General features: G+C 31.6%; 2 protein-coding genes across 2 annotated transcripts; one reads left to right on the top strand and one right to left on the bottom strand.

Moving 5' to 3' along the window:
- The first annotated feature begins 9,011 nt into the window (after positions 1-9,011).
- On the top strand, positions 9,012-10,962 carry LOC133309217 (small ribosomal subunit protein eS19z-like). The gene is made up of 4 exons (XM_061509975.1): positions 9,012-9,143; positions 9,972-10,062; positions 10,203-10,386; positions 10,653-10,962. The coding sequence occupies exons 1-4, from the start codon at positions 9,060-9,062 to the stop codon at positions 10,723-10,725; spliced, it is 432 nt and encodes a 143-aa protein (XP_061365959.1). The 5' UTR covers positions 9,012-9,059; the 3' UTR covers positions 10,726-10,962.
- Positions 10,963-12,142: 1,180 nt separating this feature from the next.
- Positions 12,143-14,628, bottom strand: LOC133309250 (microtubule-destabilizing protein 60-like). The gene is made up of 8 exons (XM_061510006.1): positions 13,784-14,628; positions 13,533-13,569; positions 13,342-13,434; positions 13,103-13,222; positions 12,841-12,939; positions 12,548-12,607; positions 12,354-12,448; positions 12,143-12,251 (listed from the first exon to the last, which is right to left on the bottom strand). Exons 1-8 carry the CDS (start codon positions 14,626-14,628, stop codon positions 12,143-12,145), a joined length of 1,458 nt encoding a protein of 485 aa, XP_061365990.1.
- Positions 14,629-18,367: the final 3,739 nt, after the last annotated feature.

Consider the following 18,367-nt stretch of genomic DNA (forward strand, 5'->3'; position numbering starts at 1 on the left):
GCTCTTCGCTATGATTAGGATAATAAATTTTAAAATATTCATAGATGGAATAAGCAAACTTTATTATAGGACACATTACACACTGTATTTTATATTGTTTTGCGTGTAACAGAAAGAATTGAATTGGGTTTAAACTAACTCTATTTTGACAAATAAGTTAATTTTGTGGACTGAATCATGTTTAACCATGTTCCGACTATTGATCGGACTGAAATCGGGTTAACATGATATTTTGACAAAATGTACAGAATTAAATATTATGTGTAATTTGTTATGAAATTTTAAAGCTATAAAACTAAAATCAAGTGATGCTTTATAATATATATTATAAAATAAATTATATCAATGTAAATATATTATAAGTTTTAAAATGATATGAAATATTAGATGGGGTTTGCATCTATCATGCCACATGACACAAAAAAGTTTTTTACACACACGACATTTTGAGGAGCCCGCATTTTTTGAAGCAAAAAAAAAACTTAGGCACGCAAAACGAATCTTTATAACATTACACAATTATTTTTCCTATAACATAACTCTTATAAAACCCATATTAGATATGTCAAAATCCGAAATATAAGCTAAAAATGTGTTTTAAAAAACAGTTTATAAGAATCGATAAATTAAGAAAGGAAATGGGTCTTAAAATTTTAAGTCATAATGTGGACTTAATACACATTAGATGAGAGTCTAATGCAATTCTGTTTTGATTTCTTTTTGAGGTTATACTTACAAATATTTTCTTTATTATTAAATCAAAATCAGATAACGGATCTTATATAATATTATGGGCAAAAGATTTCTCCAAGTCAATGAAAATAAGTTATCTCCAGTGAGCTCAAAATGAGGTCGTTTTAGGGTAAAAATTAATATGTTTTTGTAATTCTAATATATTGCAGGGTTATATTAGTCTTTATCATTATAATTGTTTAATCTTAAATCTCAAAATGACGTCGTTTTGAACTCACTGGAGATAACTTTATATCCAGGGAGAAATACTTTTCCCTAATATTATTTAAGAATCCATGAATTGTTTTTGATTCAACGATAAAAAAAATATTTATAAGAAAAATAAGTTGTAAGTATAACATTTACCTAAATATATGATATAAACAAATAAAAATATATCTTATAACATTATTTAAAATTATTTTTAAGTTATTTTTTATTCTTTTCACTTATGTATACATAAGTTTCTATTAAAAATTATTAAAAAAAAATATCTAAAATGCAAAAAATAACTTATAGAATTTTTCAAAATAAAATTATGCCTTTTATTAGGAGGATTTTTAAAAATAAATTTTAAGTTGATTGTCAATATTTATGTAATATAAAAAAAACAAATAATATTGGCAAAATTAATAATAATTCAATGTCACATACAACGTGAAATAATTCAATTTGGATTATAATGCATTGATTTATTTAGTGATTAGAAATAATTATTAACCATTTTAAGCGCATTATGCTCAATATATAAATAAAATTAGAAACATTACCCTCAATATTTAAATAAAATCAGAGATTTGTTGCTCAAGGAATGTAAATGAATTTTTATATTGTTTATTTTTATTTTACAATTCATAAATTTATACTAATCAATGCATTGAGAATATAGAAGATAAATTTTTGTTTTGTTTTACAGTTTTATTAGGGTATTTTTTACATTTCAATTACAATTAAGTATTGTATTTATTAAGGATAATTTTGATATTTCATATAATGAGAACATTTTTACCATTTAGGGAGCTAAATGATAAACAATAAATTTGAAATCACGTGGAGCTAAATTATAATAATTATAACCATCGTGAGTGAAATTGAAGATTTCCTCCAATTTTTTTTATTAGGTACCATCAAATGATCGTTAACCATGACGTCAAAAAAAGAAAAAATGATTGCCAATATCATTGTCATAACCAAATAACTAAAGTAAAAAAAATAAAAACAAAATTTCAAAGTCATTGCATTGCTATAAACAAATTTCATCAAACCAAATAATTAAAAGAATGAATTCATGTTCAATAAAATAGATAATCTCCATAAAAATTGTTATATCAATGACTTCACATATGCAAGCCGAGTCGCCTCATTGGAACCCCAAAATATATGAATTCGATGGGGCACTGAGAGTATCTTTTCTGCTGCAGCAAAGTACTCTTCATAGGTTAAATCCATTTTCTTATAAGTTCATCCATGATCCTACAAGAATCATCAAATACATCTTTATCAACTCCAAGATGATCTACTAATTTATCCAGTTGCTCTGACATTTTCTCTAGCCATTGCCCCAATTCAGATATGTTATTAGCAAGCAAGCATATACGCTTCTCTAGAAGCTTCATCCTCCTCGTTGGACCATTGCCTACGATGTCTCTTTTTCATACCACTTCGTCGCATGTTATTCCTACGATGTTATCTCTTTTCAATACCACTTTGTTGCATGTTATTCCTACATTCCATTCCTATTTCATTATCAAATTATATATTATAAATTTCATACATAAGAAAATTAAGAATATAACCAATAAATAATGACTTCATTGACCAAATTAATAGTTCAAATCACAAAATATAATGGAACAAATACAAACATATAGATGTTCCAAATCCTTATAAAAAATAAATAAACAAAACAAACAGAATAGAATAGAAAATTACAAATAGAGCCAGTAATACAATAATCGGATTATGTGTCTCTTAAGAAACCATTCATTTCTCAAAAAATTTTGTCGTTTAGTATACCACTCATCACTAGCCTCAATTGTATTCCTATAATCACAATCACCATGTGCTACATCCTCATATTTTTGTTTCCAAAATGAGTCAATCGGCATAGTAGGAGCTTTAATAGCAACAAGACGCCCTTCTATCTTTCTATTGGACTAGCATAAATTTAGGAAGATTCATTTGATAAAACAAAATTATGATTTGATCCAATTCTGCAAATTGATTAATTGATTACAACCTGACAAATTCTGATCACGCAAGCTTTCATTAAAAGGGAGTTTTCCAGTATAAAGCTCTCAATATGTGCGGGGTCCAATGAAGGACAAGACCTATCATATTAATATAGAGGATTATATTTACAAATTGTTTGTTTATAAACTACATTAATTTACTCTTAGAAATACATTAGGTTACACTATGTACTTTCAGGAGTACATAATGTAATTTGCAAAAATTTATAAAAAAAAAATTTGTAAACGAAACTTTCCCCATCTATTAGCTAACCTTGCATGGTGTGACCTACAGGTCACAAGCCAACGACTCTAACCATTACCCTACTCTTGATCTAGAAGCCACTTGGCTACATACACCAGCAGTTAGTTAATTTTTTCCTTATTGCACTCTTTTGTTTTCCATTATGTTTCTGTTATAACAAACCCCATGAGTAAATTTAGGCATACTTGTTAATTTCGGATAGTGGCGCGTAGCGGCTTACCCTCCAAACTGCTATAGCTCTATAACGGGTAGCACTACAGCGTTACTGTGCAAAGTGTACCTAAGTGATACACTAAATTGTACTCCACAAATATAAAACTTAAAATGTGAAAATGTGATATAAAAAAACAAATTTGAAGGATCTCAAACTCAAACATAAATGATTTCAAACATTAAATTCATATCATAAGCACATTGAAGGAATTAAAGTCTCAAATAATGTAACACAACAAAATAAAGTGGCAAAAATTAGTCAAAATTCAAAGTGCCATTTAAGTGAAATGTCAAAGAAATTAAGGAATTAATCATAATTGAAATCATGAACATCTAAATCTTCATCTTCACTTTCACTTGTATCTAAATTGTAAATCTCTTCCTTTTACGACGAGAAAACTTTTGTAAAAACTACTCTAGCAGCGCAATAGCGCCGCGATTCAGCCATAATAGCGGCCACTACATCCGCTACACTTCGCCTAACCGTCGCAACGTGATCTGTGGCGGCCGGCGACTGCAACGCAACGCAACTCTGCTATAGCGCACTAAAGCGGGGCTATTCACAAGTATGCATTTAGGTGACTTGTTATTGAGAAGAAATATCAGAAAATTGCCAAATCCTCTCTCTCTCTCTCTCATTTTCCTTTCTTTCACTTCCTACTTTCTATCTTTCCCCTCTTTGTTTCTAAATTCAGATAGTATTCTGCTACATACGCCAAGGCTCCCTTTCATTTTAAGCCTTCCATTGTTCTACTATATCATTTAAGGTCCTTTCATGAAATGAACCAAACTCTAACTCAATTCACCATTTCAGGACATAAACCTTTATTATTAACAACTTATAAATAACCTTAACATTTTTATTGTAAAATGAGCTCACGTAAACTTGAATTGTATATGGTGATGGAGAGACTTCTAACAACAAAGACAATGATTTATGGAGAAGAAAAGAAAAGAAAGTGATTTATTCACTAATTATATGATTGGAGCATAAAACAAAATCCATCCATGCAGTGCCCAAACTCTTGTATCCTAACCCAACAGAAACAGTTGAGAACTTTACAAGAAAGAAAGTAAAACACACCATGAATCTAAAGTTTGCTTCAGCACTAGAATTTGTCCAACATTGCATTACAGTTCAAACAGTTATCCATCAAATTACTATTCTCATTTTAATTAGCCTACCCAAGAATTTGCCTTCAGTAATTGTAAGTCAGAAAAATAATACAAGTTAATCCTTAATACTATCAAAACTCCAATTTGCATGCTTTAAAAGGTTTTTGGTCGGAGCATCTCCAAAAAAGGTAGCATTTTTTCAATCTTAAATCCCAAACAAAATAAAGTGGCATCAAACTAAGCCTCTTATTCGCCAACAAGAGTACACATAGTTAGTTAAGAATTTGACTCATATCTCGTAAAGGATGTGAGTTTGAACCACGCTAGCCAATATGAGGAACTCGTTGGTAGGTGACAAGCGATCTATAATTCCTCTCAGAAATTTCTAAAGAGATTGGAGGAAGTTTGCTCTAGTTCAAGTGAAACACCAGTATCTAATCTCACTTAAACTTGTTACTTTTAAAAAAAAAATTAAACCTCTTATTCTTATAAGGGAAATACTATTCTCATGTTACATGAGATAAGTTTTTTCCCTACACACCTTTCGATGACTGTGCCACCTTTTTCTTTTCTTTTCTTTTCTTTTTATCTTTTTCAGGTGGTGGAGCCCACTTTGTCTCTATGACATGAGATAACTTATCTCCTTTAACATGAGATTAATAAATCCCTTCTTATAATACAGATAACAAATTCCAAAAACCCTAGCTTTCTAATTTCTAACTCGACTAATTTTTTTTTATCGTCTACACGAAAATTATTCAAAACAAGAAGGATATCCTAAAATGACATTATTAACAGGAACGAAGATTCCATTTCAAAATTAAAATCTCAACAACCAAGAAACTAGGCATTACCTAGAATTCTGTGTAGAACTCGGAGACAACCAAAACAAAGAAATGTAAAGGGAAGAAATAGGTAACCTAGAATGTGAAGAATATATGAGAATGCATGGCTTTTTGACCTTTTTACCCTTTATTAATTAATTAATAACTATTTTGTCTTTTATTCAAAACTATCTATCAATTTGCTCCTCTTTAATCGATTAACTTGATTATTTAATCGATTAAATGGTCGAAAAATGGTTGACTCGAGATTTAATCGATTAAATCTCCCTATTTAATCGATTAAATCTCCCAACAGGCAACAAAGATTAAATCTCCTCCATAAATAAAAGCTGATTCCATGTATATGAAGTAAATCAACAAGTATAGATAACCAAACAAAGAAACAAACCGACAAATTCACCTCTTGAAATTTGGTAAGGCCCAGTCATGCTGCGTTATGTCAAATCTGTGTTATGTCATAATAACCAAACCGATTTCTATTTTAAAAGGAGTTTGGTTAACTATTCTCACATCCAATTTGGTTAACTGTATTTAACCAAAATGAATTAGCAAATCAAATCTATCTTCTGGATGCAGACAAGCCCCTTGTTGTCTTCAATGGAGGTGAAAAACCTCCCCAAACACCCATTGAGGATTTTGACCATGATTCTACTCTAGAAGCACAACCTCAAACACCAAAAAGGGTTCTTCTATCCCAGACACTAGTCCTTCGTCACCACCCATGGACGTACAACCTCCACCCCAACACTCTCCTTTGCCACTAGCCTCCATGTTGAAGCACATCCAAATTGTTCAACCTGCGGCTAATACAAAGAAGAATCGGTGTTGTCAGTGACACACAGCTGGTGCCTGAGGCTAATCCATTGCTGTCAACCATTTTTTAGCTTTTGGGAGATTTGATCGATTAAATAGAGAGATTTAATTGATTAAATCTCGAGTCAATCATTTTTATCGATTTCGACCATTTGATCGATTAAATATTCAAGTTAATCGATTAAAGAGGGGCAGATTGGTAGATAGTTTTGAATAAGGGTCAAAATAACTATTAGTTAATTAATAAGGGGCAAAATGGTCAAAAAGCCGAAAATGCACAATATATATATATATATGTCTGTGTGGGAAAAACATTTTCTCATGTTGCCTGAGAATTCAATTATCATGTTGTGACCATTCGATTTGCGTGCAATTTTTTTTTTAATAAATGTGGGGCCCACCATTAGTGAATTCACAACATGAGAATTCAATTCTCATGCAACATAAGAAAATCAAACTCCATATATGTGGGTGTGGGTGGGGGGGGGGGGTTGGCAAAATAATGTTAGAAATTGTTGAAAAAATAATAGCTTTTTGAGAAGGTAGTGTTGTGTCGGTAAAACGTGCTAAAATTATTCCAGAATTTTTTGTGAATATATATATATATATATATATATATATATATATATATATATATATATATATAGGGATAGGATCAACTTACACCGGTGTAAGAATAATAAATCTTACACCAAATCATAACCGTTGATTTCTGTGCATCGAACGGTTGAGATTTATTGGAAATTAAAAATTAATTAATGAGTGAGACCTAATAAATCTTAACCGTTAGATGTAGAAAATCAATGGTTAAGATTTGGTGTAAGATTTATTATTCTTACACGGTGTAAGATGATCCTGCCCCATATATATATATATATATATATATATATATATATATATATATATATATATATGGGACATGATATACTTACAACCAAAAAAGTATACAACATTTACAACTAACCTAATCACCATTGATTTTCGTCAATCTAACGATTACAATTTATTAAAAATTAATAATTTAGAAATCGTTATAAAAATAATAGTTTTTTGAGAAGGTAGTGTTGTGTCGGTAAACCGTGCTAAAAATATTCCAGAATTTTTTGTGAATATATATATATATATATATATATATATATATATATATATATATATATATATATGGGAAAAGTATTTCTCCAATCACCTGAGATAATTTCTCTCCAGTGAGCTCAAAACGACGTCGTTTTGAGTTATAAGATTAAAAAATTATAATGACAAAGACTAATATAACCCTGCAATATATTATAATTACAAAAATACCTTGATTTCCGCCCCAAAACGACGTCTTTTTGAGCTCACTGGAGATAACTTTATCTCCGATGACTGGAGAAATCTTTTAACCTATATATATATATATATATATATATATATATATATATATATATAGGATATGATATACTTGCAACTAGGGGTGAAATTAGGCCGGGCCGGCCTACAGGGGCCTACGGCTCGGCTTACGTCAGGCCAGACTTGACTTAGTATATTTCGTAAAACAGGCCGGACTTGGGCTTTGAAAGAGCTTGTCTAATAAAAAGGCTGTAGGCCCACTTTCACAAGGCCTGGCCTATAAGCCTACAGGTCGTCCTATATTGTACTATTTATTTGAAATAAAATAAAACAGAATAAGTATGTCTTGAAGAAATAACAAAAGATATAAATTTAATCAATTGCAATTATTTATAACTTAATTATATTCAATTATATTTTAATAGAAATTTTATTTTATTTCTTATGTAGGAAGAATCAACATCTCAGCATATTAGATTGTGTATATGAATATATTAAAATATTTTTGGGATATATTATACTTACTACAAGCATTATGATGTGTTTGTTGGATTCATGTAGTTATTTTAGTTTACCTAGTATGGATTTGTTTGTTGGATTTGATGAAATATATGTTATTTAGTTTGAGCATTTGGCTTTTGAAAGTGACTTAAATGTAGATTGTATGAGTTTTGTTGTGATTCATGATTCTGTTTGGACGTTGAAATTATGATTTTTGATTTAACAACTTAATTTGAATATTGTGTAAAGTTGATTCATGGTTCTACTAAAATTTAACAGGCTAACGGGCTGGGCCAGCCCATTTATTTTTTTATAAACGGGGCAAATCAGACTAACAGTTAGACTCGTACTAGGCTTGAGCCAAGCCAAATTAAAATTTCTTGACGTAGACTTGGGCTTTTCGGGACAAAGCTTGGTCCAGCCCAGCCCACTTTCACCCCTACTTGTAACCAAAAAAGTTTACAACCTTTACAACCAACTTAATCACCATTGATTTCCGTCAATCTAACAGTTATAATTTATTAAAATTAATAATTAATTAATAAATACGACCCAATAATTTCCAATTGAAACTAGTTCCCCATACAATTAAAGCCATTTTTTTTTATTATTATTCACTTTTTCGTCATATGATATCACATGGATCATTATATTTTTATGCGTATAAAAATAAAATTATCTTCTACAACACAAAAAACATAAATTCTGAAAATATATTGCAAAATTTTCAGAATTGATTTTTCATTTTTTCTATTCAAAAAATTAGAAAACACATAAAATAAAATAACAGTAACAAAAAAAAAATATTTTATTTTGTGACGAAAAAAGGGGGTTCGGCCCAGAACTATGAACACTGTATACAAGCCCAATCAACAATGTACCAAACTGGGTTAAGCAGAATGGGCAACAGAAGTAGAATTAAAACCCTAATTGAGCCATTTTTGATTCATATATAAACTTCATAAAGAAAGAGACTTTTCAATCGCATTTGTGTTGCCACTCTCTGATTCCGCCATGGCAGCTTCGAGGACCGTGAAGGACGTTTCTCCTCACGAGTTTGTCAAGGCTTACTCCTCTCACCTCAAGCGTTCTGGCAAGGTAACATTGTTTCTTCCTGCTACTTTCAATAATTTAAAATGATGCTACTTAAAAGACTCATTAAATTTGTAATTTTTTTTTTTAAGTTTCTAATTTCTTATTATGAGTACTGCTGATGCCACTTTCTCTATCTTATAAGATTCAATTTTATCTGGGTTTTTGTCTCTCTCTTTTTTTTGTTGCTTAGATTTATCATATGTTTGAGTTATGGATTTTTTATATGTATAGAATTAATCGTATTTGCTATTTATTTATTATTTGTAAGGGCTGGGGAACTAGTTTCAATTGCATAAAATAAAATACTACCTGGCATTGTGCATATTGAATTTTTTATCCTAATGGCTCCAATTGTTTTAGCTTGGAATTAAGAATGTTTGATTTCAATTTTGTACCAATAATGTGCTCCAAATTCAAAGAAACTTATTAATTTGGATTAGTGTGTGTAAAATCTTACTGTGGAGATTATGTTTCCTCATATGTCTCATCTTCCCAACTTGCGGTGTGTAAAGGGTAGATATGAGTTCTTCTATACAGAGAAAAGCATATGCGGACCACTTAAATCAGAATAGCTAAATATTTTGGATGTGTTGTGGACTAGGGCTAATAAGGCAGTGAATTTTAACACCAGTTGATTAATATTTCAACCATAACACTACTTTCTGTGGTGCTTCTATGAATGTTAATTAATTTCCTCCTATTGTAGTTGCTGAAAGCAAATTTCTGTCTGTAAAATTCTTAACTATACGCTAATTTGGTAATGTGTTTGTGGCTCCACCTGAAGATTTCTCTTCTCACCTCTGCTTCTATCTTGTTCTTGAACTTGAACAGATGGAGCTTCCTGAGTGGACGGATATTGTAAAAACTGCAAAATTTAAAGAATTGGCTCCCTATGATCCTGACTGGTATTATATTCGAGCTGGTGAGTTTATGCCTGACTATTTGCAAGTTGTTCATGAGCTAGCATGAATGTATGCTTGCACACAAAGCTTTGTTTATGCTGTTGGAAACTGAGCTTTTATAATTTACTGTTAGATTAAGTTAGTTCAATATTGGTTACAGCCTCCATGGCAAGAAAGATCTATTTGAGAGGCGGTCTTGGCGTTGGTGCTTTTAGGAGGATCTATGGTGGAAGCAAGAGGAATGGAAGCCGTCCCCCACATTTCTGCAAGAGCAGCGGTGCTATAGCCAGGAACATTCTGCAACAGTTGCAAAGCATGAACATTATTGAGGTTGATCCAAAAGGGTGAGTTATGTTTTCTGATAGCATTTATCTCGTTTTTTCATGTACAATTTTATATCCTTGTTCAGTCTCTTTTAATGCACAACACACACTAACAGAATCATAAACAACCATAGGACTGAACATTTAAAACAAAACTAGGTCATTGTATTTCCTGGATTCCTCGTGTTTGAAACACCAAGCAACGGTCTTCATCTAGTTGGTTCTTTGAGAATTTGTTTACCACTTTACGTATAGCATTTAACTTGTATATGCCCTTTGTATTGCAGAGGTAGGACAATAACTTCTAGTGGTCGAAGGGATCTTGATCAAGTTGCTGGGAGAATTGTGCTTGCTCCTTGATCTTGGGATGTTATTGGGTGCTAACGGTGCATTATAATGCCCTCTAGGATTTATTTTTATTGAGATAACATCTAGACAAGATTTTATGTATTGATTGAATAGGGCTGAGTTTACTCAGCATTTTACAAATTGTAATTTTTTTACTTGCGTTATTCTAGTCGTGAATTTTGGACCATTAGGTTTTCACTTAAATTCTCAACACCTGCATTATATTCTAGTAACTCGATTTTTTTCCCCTAAAAGTACCCTGTTTTGCTTTTTAAAATGTCCTCTCTTTTGCTCCGAGTCTTGCATTGCCTTGGATAATTTTAGTCCGCAACTGATTTTTTTCCTCGAGAAAATTTTCATACATTCATAGTGTTTAACTACCAGAGTTCTTAGATTCATCAAGTGAATGAAGGAAGGAATAGCATTTACTACTTCAAGACGTAGTAGGAAAGAGACCAGTTATAAATTAAGTCACCACGGGTCTAAATAGGCTAGGTTAGGTTTTAGTTTAAATAGACTAAAATCTGTGTAAAAAATATTGGGTCTGGCCTGTCCTGTTAGTCTGCGTAAGTCCCAAATTACAAGTCTGGTTTAAAAAGTAAAAGCTTTGGCTTAGGTCTGTTTGCTTGCCTATTAAATATTCAACAATTAAAAGAATAATTAAAATAATATTATTTTATTAAATAATTTTATTTATTTTATTTAAAATAAATAATATGATATAGATCAGCCTGTAGCCTTATAGGCTCGATATGTAAAAAAAAAAACTTATGACCTGTTTTCTAAATAGTTTTTTTAAAAAGTCTAGGTCTGTTTTATTTTATTATTTGTAATAGAGCAAGTCTGGCTTAATATAGGTTAGGCCTAGCCTATTTACACTCTTAATATTTTACGAATTTGGTTGAAGCTTATGCAGCTACTTTGGCTGAAGCTTGTTACTCTAGATTTGTATCCCAGTTATAAAGCAAATTGATGATTCTTTGGAAGATAATTTGCTCAGGTGTCGATCTTTTATACAAAACAGAAGCCAAAAAGAGAAGAATATGCAACTAGTTGTCTTTTTTTTTCTCCCAGTGTTAACTTTCTCTCTTTCAGTGAAATTCATTCTATTACGATTAAAACAAGATAACATACTCGAGATTTGTATCCCAGTTCATTGCAAATTGATTATTCTTTGAAAGTTAAGTTGCTCAGGTGTTAATATTTTAAACACTGGGGGTTGTAGTTGCACACTTCAATTCACATCAACAAATGATCCTTTAAACACTGTACAAAATACAAAGCCAAAAAGAGAAGAATGTGCAACTAAATTGGTTGCGTGTATAGAAAAAATTGAAGATTATTCAGAGAAGTGATAAAAAGAACAGTTAAGGTATAAAAAGAACATTATTCACTTCAATTCACGTCAACAAATAATCTTTGGAAGCTCTCAGTTAAGGTAGGAGGAATAGGGGCTTATGTCATTCCATGATGAAAAGCTGCACTTAATCTTCTTATTAAATTTGGGTTCTCTAGGTATCGTTGGATTCTTCATCGACCTTGCACATACAAAAAACCAATATGAGATGGAAGAGAATGACTTGCCAATATGTGCAACTTTTTAGACCTTTGATCTTGGGACTAGCAAGATCAATCCTTACCTCCTTGGGATAAAAGGTCTATCAAAATATGGCATGGGCTGTGCTTTTGGAACTAGTTCCTTCCTCAACCTTCTGAGTTCTTCCTCTTCTGCCAACTTTAGTGGAGAAACATACAAGAAATCAGCATTTCATTAAAGGAAACATGGTATATCATCAGTGCAGGAATATCTATCTTAATAGTATTAAGAGTGCACCTTCTGTTGTCTCTCCTTTTCCAATTTGTATTGCTCTATTAAGCACAATTTTTCTGCCACCTGCATGATTTACATTCATCAAATCTTGTTTTCATTTCCTACATAGTTGGCATCTTCCAAAACTGAAAGATAACTCAATTGAGACTGACAAGTATTCAGCAGTTAAAATCATCCCTAGGACCTTAAAAGACAAGTAGTAGTGCAAAGCTAAGAAAAACAATGGTACCACTACAAGATATACTACGGAAGAAAAAGTTAAGCAATAAGGAGAAAAAGGAGACTGAAAGAGAAACCTGATGGTCAAACTCAGCGCGATCCATTGCCCGCACATCACTGTGAAGCTTCAGGTCAATAGGCATTGTGATTTCTTTCACTGGAGGTTTTACCAAGCACTGAAATAGTTGCACCAAAAGGATGCCAAGTAATCCATTATAGCAATTGCAAAGATGGGAACAAATATGTCTTTGAATTGGTGATTATTTGTGTTTTGGACCATAACATAGTCATACCAGAACTCAAACAAAGGACTTCCATTCAGTAGCAAAACGAACATACCTCTGGTTCATCTGTTGTCCAAGGAAGACCCTGTGCAACAGGTATCCGCTGCTTCTCTTCTTCAGTTACCATCTCTTGTATCTTCTTCACAAATTCTTCCTCTTTCAACTTTCCCCTTTGCTACAATATCATTCCATTAAAAATGTTGCTATCCAAAGTCATTGGAAAATAATAATGATAATAATAAAAGGGGACTTTTTACACTGAACACAATCAATCAATCAATTACAAGCAATTACCTCAGTCCTTAGCTTGAATGGTTTTTGGCTGGTGACTTTCTTGTGCTTCTTTCTCCACTTCCTTCCCCCAAAAGTGGTTGAAGATTCCAGGCTCTGAAATTCGTCCAATTAAAACTCAAAACTCTAATTGGTGAATGAATCATTAACCATTCTGCATTTTATCTTATAAAAAGCAACTTTAAAAGTCTTACATTTCTCCTGCTTCTTCGATCGCTAGACACACTGCAGCTTTTAGAAAGATAGCAAACATCAACACAACACTGGAATAATCACTATTCAAGAAAGTAGATAAATATATCATAGATTAATATATTAAGTCTCTGTATGAATTAGATTATTTTGCCTTCTACAATAGATCTTGTGAAAAAAAAAAAAGTAAAAAAAGTTGATTTTTTTCTCTCAAAATCAATCAAAACCAAACATGAACAAAGAAGAATCAAACCTTGCACGGCTGCTATCCCAAGAAGAAGAAACCGAGACGCGTGGATCCAAGCCAAGGTTTTCGGGTGTCAAAGTCATGTTTGGTGGGCAAAATGAAGAAACAGCAACCTCAGTTTCAGATTCTTTAGGAATCTGAAACCCTGGCATTGGCCACTTCATCACCTTGTTATTCTCTTGAGGTTCCTCCTTGTGATCCTCATCCTTGGAAGTTGGTATAGAGAGAAGCTTCTCAAAGGCCTTCACCAAATTCATTACTTTCCCAGACCCACTTTGAGGAACAATCTCTTTTCCATCTTCCATCATTCTCTCCCTTGTACGTTTCATTATCAAATTACCTTCTTGATTCGCAGGTTCTGACTCACATACATCACTGTTTCCCAATTCTTCTTGTTCTTCTTGAAGAACACTCTCAGTCTCAGCAGCTCCTTCATCATCATCATCAGGGCGGTTCTTGAAGAACTCTTCTTGGGACTTCCTCAGATTCTGGTAAGCCACACAGAGACACTTGCTCTTGTTTCCATCGTTGCCACCACCACTTTTGTTCTCTTTGCACTTGCAAGACGACACCGTTGAGGAGGAGGCAGCAACAACACCTTCCCCTTCCTTGTTCTTCTTTGCCACCACGAACTTCCTCTGCCTGATCCTGTTCTGAGGGGAAGAATAACCAACTGGGTTGGCCTTCTTGGATTTCTTCTGTGACTTGTTGTTGGAAGAACAAGTGTTTGAGAATAACAAGGGTTGTTTACCTGGGCTTTGTTCATCGCTAACGTTTGGGTTGAAATTCTCAGCATATTTGGATGATTCTAGATTCTTCATTCTTGCTACACCGGCGTTCTTGGTGGCCATTTCCATCGGAAAATAGAGAGAGAGAGAGAGAGAGGTGATGTTTGTGCAGTGAGAAAGAAAGGGATTGTGAGCGCAAGAGAAAGAAAAAAAAAATTGGAACGTTACTTGAGGCTCTCTTTGTAACGGCTAGTTTTCAAGGGTCTCATTTGGTTCTATTTTTCCTTTTTATAATTCTGTTTCCATTTTTTTGACCGTTTGATTCTGATTAAATAAATCTTATACATGAGCTTGTTGGGGAAAATATTTATTATTTTCACATAACAAGTTTTTATAATTATCCTCATTATTATAATTATTATTTTGTCTTTTTTTTCTTTCTGACATCAATGTCATGTATCTCCGTATGTGGAGTTATTTGAAAATGGGGATGAGCATAGGGCATTACTTTTATGCAGCATTTAAAAGAGTAATGTCTGTCTCGGAGATAAAAAAAAGGAATTCATTATTTTTTAAATAAAAAAATTACTAGGATCAAACTCATATTCATTACCTCTTTCATTTTTGTGTTTGTGACAGATAAATAAAAGGAAAAATATCTGTCCTTTTAAAAAATATAATTTTGTATCATTTTAGATCTTAATCGTTGACTTCCGTCAATCAACGGTTAAGATTTATTGAATTTTATTGCGAATTACTAATTAATTAATAAGTTTGACCCAGTAAATCCTAATCGTTAATTGATAAAAATCAATGATTAGGATCTAAAATGACACAAAGTTATATCATTTAAAAGGACAAATATTTTTTCCATAAACTATTTATGCCACAACTCTATCAATAGTTTTGCCAATTTTATATGCAACAAACATTTCCTTTATAAATATGCCTTTAGTTTATATCAATGTTATTAAACTCGACCTGGACATCAACCTGGTCGGGGTACTAATCACTAGTCATATAGGTGGGTCATTAGTCGAACCGATTGATCCGGATATATATAAATATGAACATATTGATTTAATTATATTCTTCATATTTAAAATGAGTTAAACAAGATCTACTAAATAAGCTAAAAAAAAATTACTCAATCACCCTTTTACAAGTTCACGAAGCACAAATAAATGAAAATGCACGTTATTATTATGTCAATTTAAATTGCAACTCAAAATCTCCATAATCATACCTCTCAATGACATCCAAAATACCAGATATTGTGAACTCATATTTTCAAATTCATCTACATTGAAATGACATATGTCACGTTCTCTTAATTTATTGTTCAACAAATTGTTTCAGTATTAGAAGTTGAAATTTGATATTATTGTAGAAGAATATACTACTAGCAAATAAAATTAAAAAAAATTTTAAAATGAATTCTATATTTTTTTAACAAGATGAAACAATTTTAAATTTTTTTTTTATAAAAATGTATATCTCGACTGAGTCATCAATTTTGGTCGAATTTAATTGGATCCGATACTTGACCCGATAGGTCGGCTCGGGTTCACAATTTTGGTTTAGATGATGTCTGAGCTCATGGGCATGGGCTATCATAGATAGTAGATACTACAGTCTACAGTTTGTTCTCTATATAGTTTGCTCATGGACCAGGCCAATTTATGTATTGGGCAAAGCCTAATTGAGTTTTAACTGTTGGTGGTTAGGTTTAATCCTAAGTCCATTGACCCATCATTAAAGATGAAAACCATGGGCCAAGTCCGCAGGTTTCGTGTTTGTTCCATGTGAAGATCTCTGTAAAGACATTTATTGAAATTAAAAAAAATAAAAATAAAATAATTGAGCAACTTATTTTTCCCCCTTAATTTAAGTTTGTTCTTTTTGTTCTATTTCTATATATTAAATTAGAATAGAATATCTAGAGAGTGATATAATCATTTAGTCTACTATTTCTTAAATAATAACTCATATAATTCTTGATATTTTTTATTATTATAAATTTAAATTCTTTTAAATAGGTCATATATATTTTTTAATTTTATATTTACAAGTTTAAATATTTTTAAGTTATACCTTTTAAAATTTAATAATCGTGCAATGCACGATATATTTGCTAATACACGAGGATGCTATTTTCCAAGTAGTCATCATTTTTTTTTTCATGTTCTTTTTTTTTTTTTTTTTTTCAAAATATCAAATTTTAGGAAAATTGAAATGATACACGAGGAAAACAAAGAAAGAGACAAACAATCAGTATAATAAACTTTTTTTTTTTTATCTAAAATTGTATTATTTATTTTTTCATTTTCTTAATTGTTGGAAATGTTTGAGAAGTGTTGTGACTTCCTTCAAGACATCATAACCATGGACCATCTAAGGAATAGTTTATTTTTTCTTTCAACATGTTAGTTATTGAAAATTGTTAATTTGTTCCTCTCTTATGGCTTCAAATGTACTCAACATATATTTATTTTCCCACTTCTGAAGCAAAGTTCATTCTTAGATTTGAAGTTTGCGCCATCTAATTTAATGAAAGGCAGTATAATCATGGTGCTTTGGTCAATACGTAAACGCACATGAAAACCATGTTCCCATCATCCCATCAATAATTATATTCTGAATTTCATCTTTAATTATTATTGCTTTGTAATAAAAGAAGATGATGACTAAATCACAACGTAATCAACTTCATTCCTTTATGAATATTTTTTTATAAATAAGAAAGGGAAATGGATTTTTATTATTGAAAGCACACTGACAAAATTCAACCATTAGAAACAACGATGGAATACCAGAAATGAAAATTGGACAATGGCTTATTGGCTGGAGGCTTGTCCTGTGACTGTGACTACTGAATTTTTCATTAAATAACCTTTAAACTATTTGAATTGTAAAAATAAAAATATATGCATATGCTTTATGTTAATTTAGATACTAGAGGAAAGTTAGAACAAAAATTGTTGTAGATCTTGAGTTTTAACCATTGAGAAGTAAAAAGTAGGACAAAGACAACAACGACTCCGTTTTTTTATTCTCCACTTTCCAGGTTGTACCTTTTATCTAAAGTTTTTATGATCCATATATAATCCAACATCTTTACTTTAATCACACATTATTTATGATCTAGATGCATATTCTTCTATTCCTTTGCATAAGGTTATAACTAATAGAATGTGACCAGCACGGGAATTTCTTAATTTACAATTCAGACAGTTAACAATATTCTCAACAGACAGAGAAAAAGTAAGTGGCAGATCCAAGTGAACGAAAAGAAGAATAATAGAAAAGAAAGAAGAAGCCCACAAGAAATTATGAAAGGTATTTTTTAATTTATTATGGAATAATGATTTATGCTTCAAAAGCAAAAATCATTGTCTGCCAGTAGAGGTGGCAAAGTGGGCGGCCCGTCGCGCTTTTTAAAGTGGACTGAAAAACTCGGTCCGTCTCGTCCAGTTTGGCGAGTTAGACGTGTTGGCCCGTCAGTCCAAACCTATTTTACACTGACCTGTCTCTGTCCGCCAAAAAACAAGTCCGCCCCGCCTCATTTAGTTAGTGGGACGAGTTGGCCCGCCGAGTCGAGCTTATTTTGCCTGCTCTATCTACCACACAAAGACATTGTGCTTTCTCTCTCTACTATCGTGCGCTTCAAATATTTTTGTTTTCTCTTTCTATCATATTGTCACTGCAGCATAGACAATAGTTTATGCTTTGAGAATAAAACTTTAAAGTTACTTTAGACAAATTTATTTGATGTTCACTGAAATAATGTAATTTTGGGATTGAAAAATTAAAAAATTATAATTTATAAAGACTATTATAATTGAAATAAATTATAATTATA

The sequence above is a fragment of the Gastrolobium bilobum genome, unplaced genomic scaffold (assembly GCF_033153095.1).
Source record: "Gastrolobium bilobum isolate Gb01-03AN ecotype WA unplaced genomic scaffold, APGP_CSIRO_Gbil_v1 utg7600, whole genome shotgun sequence".
In the NCBI taxonomy this organism is placed as follows: domain Eukaryota; kingdom Viridiplantae; phylum Streptophyta; class Magnoliopsida; order Fabales; family Fabaceae; genus Gastrolobium; species Gastrolobium bilobum.